At 46.7% G+C, this 11,114-nt stretch overlaps 6 protein-coding genes across 6 annotated transcripts; 4 read left to right on the forward strand and 2 right to left on the reverse strand.

Moving 5' to 3' along the window:
* Positions 1 to 1,064: 1,064 nt before the first annotated feature.
* Positions 1,065 to 2,047, forward strand: N7520_005379 (uncharacterized protein; the record flags this gene model as incomplete). Its single annotated transcript, XM_057139313.1, has 2 exons — positions 1,065 to 1,499; positions 1,586 to 2,047. 2 exons carry the CDS (start codon positions 1,065 to 1,067, stop codon positions 2,045 to 2,047), a joined length of 897 nt encoding a protein of 298 aa, XP_056997520.1.
* A 35-nt stretch (positions 2,048 to 2,082) lies between these two features.
* On the forward strand, positions 2,083 to 2,918 carry N7520_005380 (uncharacterized protein; the record flags this gene model as incomplete). The annotated part of the gene is made up of 2 exons (XM_057139314.1): positions 2,083 to 2,637; positions 2,685 to 2,918. The coding sequence occupies 2 exons, from the start codon at positions 2,083 to 2,085 to the stop codon at positions 2,916 to 2,918; spliced, it is 789 nt and encodes a 262-aa protein (XP_056997521.1).
* Positions 2,919 to 3,028: 110 nt separating this feature from the next.
* N7520_005381 (flavin reductase family protein) lies at positions 3,029 to 3,832 on the reverse strand (the record flags this gene model as incomplete). The annotated part of the gene is made up of 2 exons (XM_057139315.1): positions 3,029 to 3,721; positions 3,779 to 3,832. 2 exons carry the CDS (start codon positions 3,830 to 3,832, stop codon positions 3,029 to 3,031), a joined length of 747 nt encoding a protein of 248 aa, XP_056997522.1.
* A 1,050-nt stretch (positions 3,833 to 4,882) lies between these two features.
* Positions 4,883 to 5,859, forward strand: N7520_005382 (GTP cyclohydrolase II; the record flags this gene model as incomplete). The annotated part of the gene is made up of 2 exons (XM_057139316.1): positions 4,883 to 5,776; positions 5,833 to 5,859. The coding sequence occupies 2 exons, from the start codon at positions 4,883 to 4,885 to the stop codon at positions 5,857 to 5,859; spliced, it is 921 nt and encodes a 306-aa protein (XP_056997523.1).
* A 691-nt stretch (positions 5,860 to 6,550) lies between these two features.
* N7520_005383 (UbiD family decarboxylase) lies at positions 6,551 to 8,207 on the forward strand (the record flags this gene model as incomplete). Its single annotated transcript, XM_057139317.1, has 3 exons — positions 6,551 to 7,446; positions 7,500 to 7,614; positions 7,668 to 8,207. 3 exons carry the CDS (start codon positions 6,551 to 6,553, stop codon positions 8,205 to 8,207), a joined length of 1,551 nt encoding a protein of 516 aa, XP_056997524.1.
* A 305-nt stretch (positions 8,208 to 8,512) lies between these two features.
* Positions 8,513 to 10,775, reverse strand: N7520_005384 (alpha-L-arabinofuranosidase A; the record flags this gene model as incomplete). The annotated part of the gene is made up of 8 exons (XM_057139318.1): positions 8,513 to 8,860; positions 8,907 to 9,014; positions 9,059 to 9,213; positions 9,271 to 9,690; positions 9,746 to 9,935; positions 9,988 to 10,104; positions 10,157 to 10,606; positions 10,656 to 10,775. 8 exons carry the CDS (start codon positions 10,773 to 10,775, stop codon positions 8,513 to 8,515), a joined length of 1,908 nt encoding a protein of 635 aa, XP_056997525.1.
* Between the last annotated feature and the right edge of the window lie 339 nt (positions 10,776 to 11,114).

Genomic DNA, 11,114 nt, shown 5'->3' on the forward strand with positions numbered 1-11,114 from the left:
GCCAGTCTTCTCGATTCAGAACTGGAACCCATTTACGAAGTTATACATTCGTCTATATCTTACTACATAACAGCTGCATATCCATGTCTAGACAAAACCCATCTAGATACTTGACTACTCGAAAGCTCCGCGATACTGGAAACATGTGCTGCCTATATGACGGTGTGTATACAAGTATTTTACAAACATCAATGACGAATTGTGAGGACTTGACGAGGTATTTCTCATCGAGGTCAAAGTTACAATAATATTTAGGGAAGTCCTCCTAGCGACTTTCCTCGATCCTATCGATCGATCGATCGAGAGGCGACTTGGAATAATGAAAGCCAAACGCATGGTATTATTCTGGAAATATGCTAGATAGAAGATGTAACGTCAGAGAATACAGTAGGATATTTGTCGAGAGGAGAATATTAAGTGATTCACAGTTGACAAATATTAGCATATGCCGACCTGCAAGTAGTTAAAGGGAACTTAGCTATCGGCAAAGCGAATATTTCATATGCAAGGGATTTCCATCAGCTCCTTCATTTGGAACTGAACTTCTACTTGAACCAAAGTGGCCAATCTTGATGTCGATCTTCCGCGCGAGTTCTGCAAGGTATGCGTTTCTCCAAGATGTGCTACACACCATCAGAGCCACCTGGAAACGTATGGGGAATGTTGGAAGTATTTTCCCTTCAAAAAACACCACCCGCGCGTAAAAATATATTCTGTGCAACAATCCCGTCCAAAATCAGCACCCAAAATGTCCTGTCTTGGATTGATTCGGCGACCTGCATGCCAAGAGGTTCCATTGAGGGTGAGAATGATGATAATATTCCTGAAAACTGGAGATGAAGTATGAAATCTATGACGAAATAACCAAATTGAATCATGATGATGGTCCTCCCTTGCAAAGGTTGAAATTATTACATACGTCCATCCGATCTATGAAATGAACGCAGATATAAAGTCAAGGTGAAAGAACTTGTGGGTTGAAAGTTATCAGACACGGACACATCTACGTTTATCATCAGATTTAATATCGAAAAATCAGTTAATCAGCAGAGTGACAGTCACAAATGTACACAGCTGCATTGAAAATCCCAGGTACCGACATATCAACTCGGCTTGTCGCGCAACCTTCCACAAATCACACCCAAACACCCCACAGCTGCACTTCCTGGGCTGTGCTTATGCGAGAATATTACATTCAAGATGCGACAACCTTCCTTTGGCTAGAGCCAAGCCATGGCGGAGACTTCCACTGGAACAACCCACAGACAGATCTGCATGCCCAGAAGATCTCTATTCCGATCAGTACAGAACTCTCCATGGAGGAACTGAGAGAACACATGTTTGAGAGCTCCAGAGATGCATCGTGGGAGCATTGGAGCAATGGAAATACCAAGGCTGTGACAGAAGGACATTCTACCGCTGTCCTTGTACTGAATGATGAGCAAGTGGATGATGGAACCTCCCCGGATGCCATATTTCGAACATTTGAATGGTTGCAAGTACGTAACTCCAAATCAAAATCTCTCTGCACGCTGTCGGTATGAACTCAATTCAATTTGTTTCCTTGGCCAACTGGCTGTTCAAGAAGTACGGGAAGAGAATCAAGGTTGAAGCTTTGCGCAATTTGCACAGCGTGTGCGATATTAAAGATATTGTGATGGACAGAAATTGGGAGCATCAAAGAAAACGAGAATCAAAGAAAAGCGAGATTCAAGACTTGGTTGAAGAATTCGTGAAATTGAAAGCCAAGCTGTCCATGCGCAAAAGGACGGGCTTCTGCACTTCAATAACTGGATTCTTGGGCAGCCAAATTTTGCGAACCTTGCTTCAGAGTCCTACAGTCGGACAGGTGGTTGGTCTTGTCCGTGCAGAGAATCGGGATTTAGCGATGGAAAAAGTCCAGAGACAAGCTGAGATTGCTCAGTGGTGGGAGCCCCCGTTCCAAAATCGGATTCTTATTCTACTCGGTGACCTTAGCAAGCCACAACTTGGTCTCGACGAAGTGACTGGAATCGAGTTTTCGGCAAAGTTAAGGAGTCTCCAATAAATGCAATCATCCATAATGGAGTCAAAGTGAACTGGATGAGCAATTACGCCGAGCTTGAACTTGTCAACGTCATCAGCACTCTTGATATTCTATCCGGAATGTCGAACATGCCATCCCCTTGTTCGCTGGTCTATGTTTCTGGTGGAGATTCATCCAACAGAGAAGAAAGCTCTACCGAACTCGCAAATAAGCTATCCCGCGCGTCGGGCTACGATCAAACAAAATTCATGTCCGAATGTCTTGTTTCGGAATATAACAGGAACATCGACTACCAACAACTCCCTGCCCCCAAGGCATGCACCGTTCTCCCAGCTTTCATTGTCGGAACTCAGAAAGAGGGCATCGCCCACCCCGAAGACTTTCTCTGGTGGTTCGCATTTACCACCGCCCGAATCGGAGCTATGAGCAATGATCTCAGCCGGGTCGCAGTTGCAGGAGTTGATCAGGTATCCAGCCTTATATCAGATGTCGCTCTTCATCCTGATCAATATCGTGCTGGAACCCTTGCATGTGGTGATGGGGTCTCTCGACATTTTGCAGTATTTTATCCGAATAGCTCAAAAAACCTATTCAATGCATTTACCATGATCGTTGGATGAAGATTTCGTGCGATGATGTTGACAATACTGATTTCGAGCACCCTTTTTTACCTGTCTTGGAATGGTTTGAGGATAATCGATGGCACATGGCAGATCCAAAGGATACGTCGAAGAATCGGTACCTTGATGAGAGTAGGATTTTAAAGGCGCTTGAAAGCAGTGTGGATTACTTGATAAATATGGGCTACTTTATTCATGGCGGTCTGAAGATCAACAGCGGACTGAAGGTCAACAAAGACCGGGCTGAAATGTTCAGCCGATCACGCAACTAGGGTATTCGGTTGTTTACCAAGCGTTATATCAAATTGATGAACCAATAAATAATGGCCGTTTTATGAAGCAAATATAGTATACATTCTGCCGATAATGAAGTGACTCTAATCTAATCCTTCTTCGTAATCCCCTCGGGACGGGTGGGAAACTCGCCAGTTGGGTCCGACTCCGCTTTCTTGTTGAACTCATTCTTACTACGGTTCTTAGCCGCATTCCCCTCTAATCCGTAAAGCACATCTTGCGACATGTTTGGGATGATCATCTCAAAGGTATCCCGCACGACGGTGTACTGATAGTAGCCACAGCGGGCAATCGGCTGAGTCTTCTTGATATCCAGGATTCCATCGGTGAGCACGCTATCAGCGATGTGCACTCCGACAACCTTGCCAATGACGATGTCCACAGTACCCATGGGTGGGTTACCAGGTAAGCGCACGGTGGTGTGGTACTCACACTCGAACTTCACAGGGGACTCTTTGATCATGGGAACATCCATCAGCTTAGCCTGCTCCTTGGTCACTTTGCAGAGTTCAAACTCGTCGGTGCCATAAGGAGTTTGCTCAGCAGTGATATTGACGGCCTCCCTGAGGTCCCAGGTCGCAAGGTTCCACACGAAAGTTCCGGTCTCCTCGGCGTTGACAACCGTGTCTTTGCGGACACCTTGCGCCGTTTGGTTTGAGGAGAACATCACATATGGCGGGTCGAAGGTCAGATTGTTGAACTGGGAGTAGGGCGCTAGGTTGCATTCGCCCTTCTTGTTCTTGGTGGAGATCCATCCGATTGGACGTGGAACAACACAAGCCTTATGTTTTGTTTTAAGCTGGGGAGAACCGGAAAGAACTTTTATCTAGTTGCATACCTTGAAAGGATCATGGGGTAATCCATGCTCGGTGACGCCTGGTTCATAGAACATCTTTGTGGTTTTTTGGTTGGTGGATCAAATCTAGAAAAATGATTTTGAAAAGATGTGGCTTGAGGGGATGCGAACTATAAATAATGGCTTGAGGGAATGCGAACTATAAATAATAATTGTTGTCTACTTTCGGGACTCGGACCTCGCTGCATATCGGTAGATCATGCGGCACTTGGGGTAGGGTGAAGCCATCGTAGACTGGGTTCAGTAGAAATGGTGGGTCTGTTCAATTGAAATCAGATTCTTGCCACTCTGTCCCCTTTGTGGAGGGGCATTCCAAGGTGACACCCGAGAGATCCGAAAAAGCAAGCTTTTGAGCGAAACATTTAATATGAATTGATCGGCCGTTGGCAAATTTGATTTGTCGAGTACAGTTATACTTCGGCGGTACCGTCAGAACTCGATTGTACTGGATGGGCAAAAGCGGAACCACGCAGAATATCCGAGTCCCCGAGGCTCCGAAGGCGCCGGCTATCATTGAGTCGTTCAATATATAGGATCGTCGTCTTTCTTTTAGGAAATAAATTCCGTACAATAACATGAAAGATCCACCATGTCCCAAATTTGGCAAAGTGACTGTACAGAAATAAAGAGAAAGGAACAGGCGCTGCAAGTCCCCGGTGGGAAGCCAAAGCTGTTGGAGGATATAACATGGAGTAAAAGGCGAATCAGCAATTATGAAGACATGATAGACACTTATCTGCTTGCAATTTCTCATTCTTAACCTTCTAAGTTCTCAATGTCTCAATACCGTGTTAACCGAACAGGAAAATCTGAAGGCAAGTGGCAAGCTCTGTCGGGTCTCGGAGATCTCGGGACTTGCAAATCTGTGGATCTGAGGGCTAGGGGAACTATTACATTAATGTATTGATGTACTCCATTCAATAGACATCAGCCTAATGAAACCCCGAGTTCTTAGTGGTAATACAACGAGGTGCTATTTTACACTTCCAAGGATCCATTAAGTACAAAATGTATATCCAAACATGAACCCAAGCCCAAAGTCATTGCTAATAATTTTCAAGGCTTTCTAGCCATCTTCAAGGCACAATGTTTACGACAAATTACGATACTGGACTACCGCAGTTTGATCTTGCCTTCAATGCGGTCTCACAAATAACCAGCTCGATATTGGCTCCCGAATTTTCTCAACGAAACACATCGACCAAACAAACTACATGTTCTCAAAAGCTCACCCCTTCCCCAACCGTCGAATGTATCTCGCGAGCGCGCATTCCCACAACCACCGGAGCAGAGCTGTGGCTGCACGTATACAAGAATGATCTCGATAACAAAGAGCACCTGGCATTTGTCTTCGGAAATCAAATTGCGAGCAAAAGTTTAAATCGGGCGAGAGAGGGTGAAACTGAACTGGACCGAATGATACGAGGAGCTTATACGGGACGGTTGACTCCCGGGCGGATCAGCAGTCGCGATGATCAGGAATTGGTCCAAGAACGGAAAACAACGCCGACAAATCCAGTGTTAGTCCGTGTCCATTCGGAATGCTACACTGGCGAGACAGCATGGTCGGCGAGATGTGACTGCGGAGAGCAACTTGATGAGGCAGCTCAGATGATGATCGCCTCAGGAGATGGGGTGATTGTCTATCTTCGACAGGAAGGCCGTGGTATCGGCCTCGCAGAAAAGTTGAAGGCGTACAACCTCCAAGATATGGGCCTTGATACAGTGGATGCGAATCTTTCTCTAGGGCATCCTGCTGATGCCCGGGGGTATGGTATAGCAATCGCAATTCTGGTGGACCTTGGCCTGGGCAATGATTCCGGCAGTCCTGGAATTCGACTCTTGACGAATAATCCGGAAAAGCTCGACGCCATTGAAGGTTCCCATGGAGAGGTCACTGTGAAAGGGAGAGTTCCTATGGTTCTTTCAGGATGGGAAAGTACTAGATATTTGGAGCTTCACAGATATTTAGAAACCAAAGTGAGTCTAATACATTTAAAAAAAGAGGTTTGTTAATGCTAATTGCATGTATACAGGCTAAGAAGATGGGACATATTTTTTGAACATTGAACGATGGAAATTTGGATGGCGTTCAACGGTACTCTTGGGATTTCAGCGATAGCAATTCTTATAATACATTTGAGCAATTCACATAGATTATTGGAAATCTTAGGACTAGAAATATTATTCCTTGGGATTCGATCACTCCAACTCACACCCAGTCCCTCGGGAGGTATATCTCAAAAGTAGCTTAATCTGACTATTCTTTCGATTCTAAAGAAACATCAAATACGCCCAGATGGACCCAGCCTCGGATAATTTTCAAAGCTTGTACCGGAGGCCACTGCCCAATCTATGTTTCGGAATGCCGATCAAACCTGAGCGGGCGTCGGCCCATCCCCGTTTATGCTTCATACTATTTCGTGGATCACCTGCACACCGTATTTTCGCCATTGCCGACCACGGGCAGGTGAATGGAAGGTTAATGGCCACATTTCGGTTCGAGATTGCCGAGTTACCGTGGATCAGTTTAGGCCCTCGGGGCCTTCGGAGGCTCGGGATCTGCGAACTCTATTGATGATCGACGCTCGTCGCGCCAAGTTAATGGTCAATGACAATTGACAAGCTGGAGATGGAAAGCATATTCCCCTTACTTGTATAAATACGCCTAACTTTCCTTCAAGCATGAATTGGAACGACTTCATCATCCTAAACAACTCTTGATCTCATCAATTTTCTTCAGTCAACGCAACCATGCCTCACCACGGTCACCACATCGTGCATCGGGACCAGGATCCCTCCATCCAAACTCTTCCCCACATGAACTTCCGCTCATTTGTGGAGGCTTTGAAGAAAGATGGCGACTTGGTCGAAATTGATCGTGAAATCGACCCTAATCTTGAAGCCGGTGCCATCATCCGCAAGGTCTGCGAGACTGATGACAAGGCCCCCCTCTTCAATAACCTCAAGGGTGCTGATAAGGGCCTCTTTCGTATTCTGGGAGCTCCCAACTCGTTGAGAGCTGATCCTAAGACTCGTTATGGTCGACTGGCTCGCCACCTGGCCCTCCCACCCACGGCCGGTATGAAGGAGATCCTCGACAAGATGATGTCGGCTGCCCATCAGAAGCCTATCCCTCCTAACGTTGTCTCCACCGGCCCTTGCAAGGAGCACGTTCTCAACGCAGGAGAATTCGACCTTACCAAGCTCCCTGTCCCTCTTCTGCACCAGGCTGACGGTGGTAAATACATCCAGACCTATGGTATGCATGTTATTTCATCGCCGGAAGGAGACTGGACCAACTGGTCCATTGCTCGTGCTATGGTTTACGATAAGGACCACCTGACTGGGCTGGTGATTCCTCCTCAGCACATTTGGCAGATGCAGCAAAAATGGAAGGCCATCGGCAAGGATGTTCCATGGTCTCTTTGCTTCGGTGTCCCTCCTGCTGCTATCATGGCAGCTAGTATGCCTATCCCTGACGGCGTGACCGAGGCCGGATATATTGGAGCCTTTACCGGCCATGCTATTGATGTCGTTAAGTGTGAGAGCAACGACCTCCTTGTTCCGGCCAACACCGAGATAGTCCTAGAGGGTACTATGAGCATCAGCGAGACTGTTCCTGAAGGTCCCTTCGGTGAGATGCACGGGTGAGTTCTATCTTAAAGGAGCCTTCTTAATCGATGTACTAATCTATTTCCAGCTATGTTTTCCCTGGAGACTCGCACCCTTGCCCCCTGTACAAGGTGAACAAGATCACCTACCGCACTGGTGCTATTCTCCCTGTCTCTAACTGTGGTCGTCTGACTGATGAAACTGTATGTTTTTTACTCCTGATCCTGACTACCGCTTTGACTAATTATCTTTCTAGCACACTATGATCGGCCCTCTCGCCGCCGCTGAGATCCACCAGCTCTGCAAGGATGCCGGCTTGCCCGTCAAGGAAGCTATGTCTCCATTCGAATCCCAGGTCACTTGGGTAGTCTTGCAAATCGACACCGCGGAGCTTCGCAAACAGAAGACAACATCTGCCGAGTTCTGCAAGAAGATTGGTGATTTGATCTTCAACCACAAGGCCGGTTACACCATCCACCGCCTGGTTCTGGTAGGCGAGGATATCGACGTGTACAACTGGAAAGATGTTATTTGGGCTTTCTGTACCCGTTGCCGTCCCAGTCTCGACGAGTACTTCTACGAGGATGTTCGTGGATTCCCGTTGATCCCGTACATGTCCCACGGAAACGGTTCTCCTACTGAGGGTGGTAAGGTCGTGTCCGATGCTCTGATGCCCTCGGAGTATACCACTGGCGCCGATTGGCAGGCAGCTGATTTCAAGAACTCTTACCCTCAAGAGATTCAAGATAAGGTTAATGCCACTTGGGCTGAGATGGGATTCCGCCCTGATCTCTAGATTCAGGACGAAGTGTCATCATCCTGAAGTCTAAATTTTTGCAGATCTTTGTATTGTAGAATTTCAACTTTAACTAAGACATAAGGCCAGGGTGGGGAGAAGTTTCACAGTCTGAGTTCTTATCACTGTCATTTCTGAATATATACTTGTTTACTGCATGTGGCCTACGTTGAATCTTTTCAAACGCTTTGAATGCTTGACAAAGCTTATCAAGATCTGTATACGGTATACATTCGAATGGACAAGGTATCAGAGATAACTGTATTTTGAGACTAAGTCTTGCTTGCGTTGGCTCAGCTATGGACTTAAATCGTAGTAAGCACCGCAACGCTCAGGTTAGGCAAGCTGAAGCTGAATACTCCACTCTTTCCAGCCTGGATAGTCGTAGTCTTGGACTCCACGAGATTAGCTCCTCCAACCGCATTCATCGAAAAGGCATCAGGAGCCGTCAAGATGGTCAAGTCAGCCTTGGTACCCTTTGAGACGCCTTCAAATGTCAATGAAACTGGCACATTCTCAGTGCTATTGTACACAGCTCCTTTCCAGATGTGCGAGCTGGTCTTGTTGTTCAAACCAGCAACCCAGTATAGAGGACCGTATGCGTCTGCTGATGTTGTCGGCAGGGTGTTGGTAATATGGTGGTGGTTGAAGAGCTATATGATGTTAGAGAATGTTTTGAGATAAAAAGGTGATACTTACACTGTACACATGCCAACTCGTCGAAATGGCAGTATTATCTGGATCGGCATCGAAAGAATACATGCACGGACTCCATTCATAGGAGTTGAGATTCATGAAGTAGGGTGCCTAATATGTCAGCTTAGGTTCTCGTAGATGCATGCGAAACCTACATAAGTTGTTCCAATGATCTTGTCCGCATTTCGCTCTGCTCCCAACAGGAAAACAGCTTCGGCGACCGAACCAATCCACCAAGGATACAGCGAGAAATTGATATCGCTCCAGTCAATGCCAACGCCATTATTAAATTCAGTAGCGGCGATCTCACCTATCAAGCAATGTGTTAGCAATTTATCTTGTAGTTTTAGGGGCGTCTCAAACGTACCCAATAGGATAGGATTCGCATCGGTGTACTGATCAAACTGATTAAAAGCGGCGACAAAATTATCCGGGATATCATAGAGATGGAAATCACCACCCGCTGTGCCCGGAAGAGTCAGATCAATGGTCGATGCGAGAACCTGAATATGGGGGTATTTCTCCGTAATGGCATCGTAGAATGCAGCAAACCGGTATGCAATGTATGATTCCAAGCCATTATTGAGGTGGTCTTCATTGCCAACCTCGACATACTTGAGAGTCCATGGGTCAGGATATCCGTATTTGGCACGAAGCGCACCATACTCGGTATCGACAGAGCCAGTCAAGAATTCTATCTCGTTGAGGGCATCTTCGACATAGATATCAATATCGGCTTCGGCAACGACATCCTCATTGAGGGCGAGACCACTCCAAACGGCGAGGACTGGATTGATTAATGGTGAGTTTTAGAGGTCTTTCAATTTGGAGAAAATACTTACTGGGCTCCATGCCAAGATCGTCGCACCATTGCATGTACTCGATTAGACCCATTCCACCTGTCTCCTCATAGCCCCATGTAGTAGGACGACCGGGACGGTCTTTGAGTGGCCCAAGAGTCTCATTCCACTTCCAGCGAGTGTCAATTGTCTCTCCCTCCAGGTTATTTCCGCCGGGGAATCGAAGGAATGACTGTAGAGCGATGAATACTTTATAAAATATGGCATAGTTGAGGGTCACTTACCACACCCATATCACTCATGGCCTGCATAAGGTCAGTGCGCAAGCCATTGGCACGGTTATTCCAGGTTGGTGGGAACAGGCTAATCAAATTGAAGTCCAAAGAACCACCAGATGCTTTCTAATATCGAATCATGTTAGTCATTGCATCTAGGAGGGTTGTTCAATCTTACCGAGGAATCAAACGTGAGCGAGAATGTATTATTGACGTCGGCAGCTTTGGACTTCGGCGTGAGTGTAAAATCATGCTGAACCCATGCGTTGGCAACACTCTTAGAAGTCACCTGAACACTAGCAAGTGTCTTTCCGGTACTGGACTCGAGTGATGCAGTGAAAGAACCCTTGTAGGATCCTTTCACATAGAAAGATCCGGAATACTTCTGAGGGCGCACATCAATTCCCCACCAACCCTCATTTGTAAGGCCAATAGTACCCTTTCCTGAAACCTTGACCGATGTCGGAAGAGCAGAAGACAGTGGGTTGCTGAGATTCTGCAAGGCCAAGGTTGACTCACCGACCGCAGTCCAGGCGTCCAAAGTTGACGGGTAGAGGGAGCTCCCTTGGAAAGCTCGGTTGCGAATCAATTCTGCGTACAGTCCTCCTTCACCACCATGATTAATTTCCTACCAGTCATGTCAATACAGTCAATAGAGAAAGGGAGAATGGACATACCTCTTCCATGACACCATACTGCGTGTTAGAAGTGAAATTGCCACCAGACTTTGCAACTGAGATCGTATAAGCCGCGCTGACAGAGGCCAGCAATGGCAGTAGCAGATATTCACGCAACATGGCTGCGATCTCCTATTGAAGAGATGCAATTGCAGATATTATCCCAATTGGCCAAGAGAAAAGATTACACAGGGAGATCACACTGGGTATTTATGCATCGAGAATCCCAGTCCAACAAGAGCCCATGTTGCCAAGACGGCTGAAGACCGCTGTTAGACATACATTTCCCCTCATTGTCGTGAAGATAGATCTGGGGGTGGCCCGTGTCGGAGCCGATCATTTCCAGTTGTATCGTGAAATTAGCCGGTAGCTCGCGATTGTCAGGCAATTTCAAACATCGTGTATCCCAAATAGGTAAAACCCCAGAGGAGTGCATGACGCAGGGATCAGTGCCCTCCA

Source organism: Penicillium odoratum, assembly GCF_028828045.1.
Source record: "Penicillium odoratum strain IBT 22623 chromosome Unknown utg000004l_segment0_segment0, whole genome shotgun sequence".
Classification (NCBI taxonomy): domain Eukaryota; kingdom Fungi; phylum Ascomycota; class Eurotiomycetes; order Eurotiales; family Aspergillaceae; genus Penicillium; species Penicillium odoratum.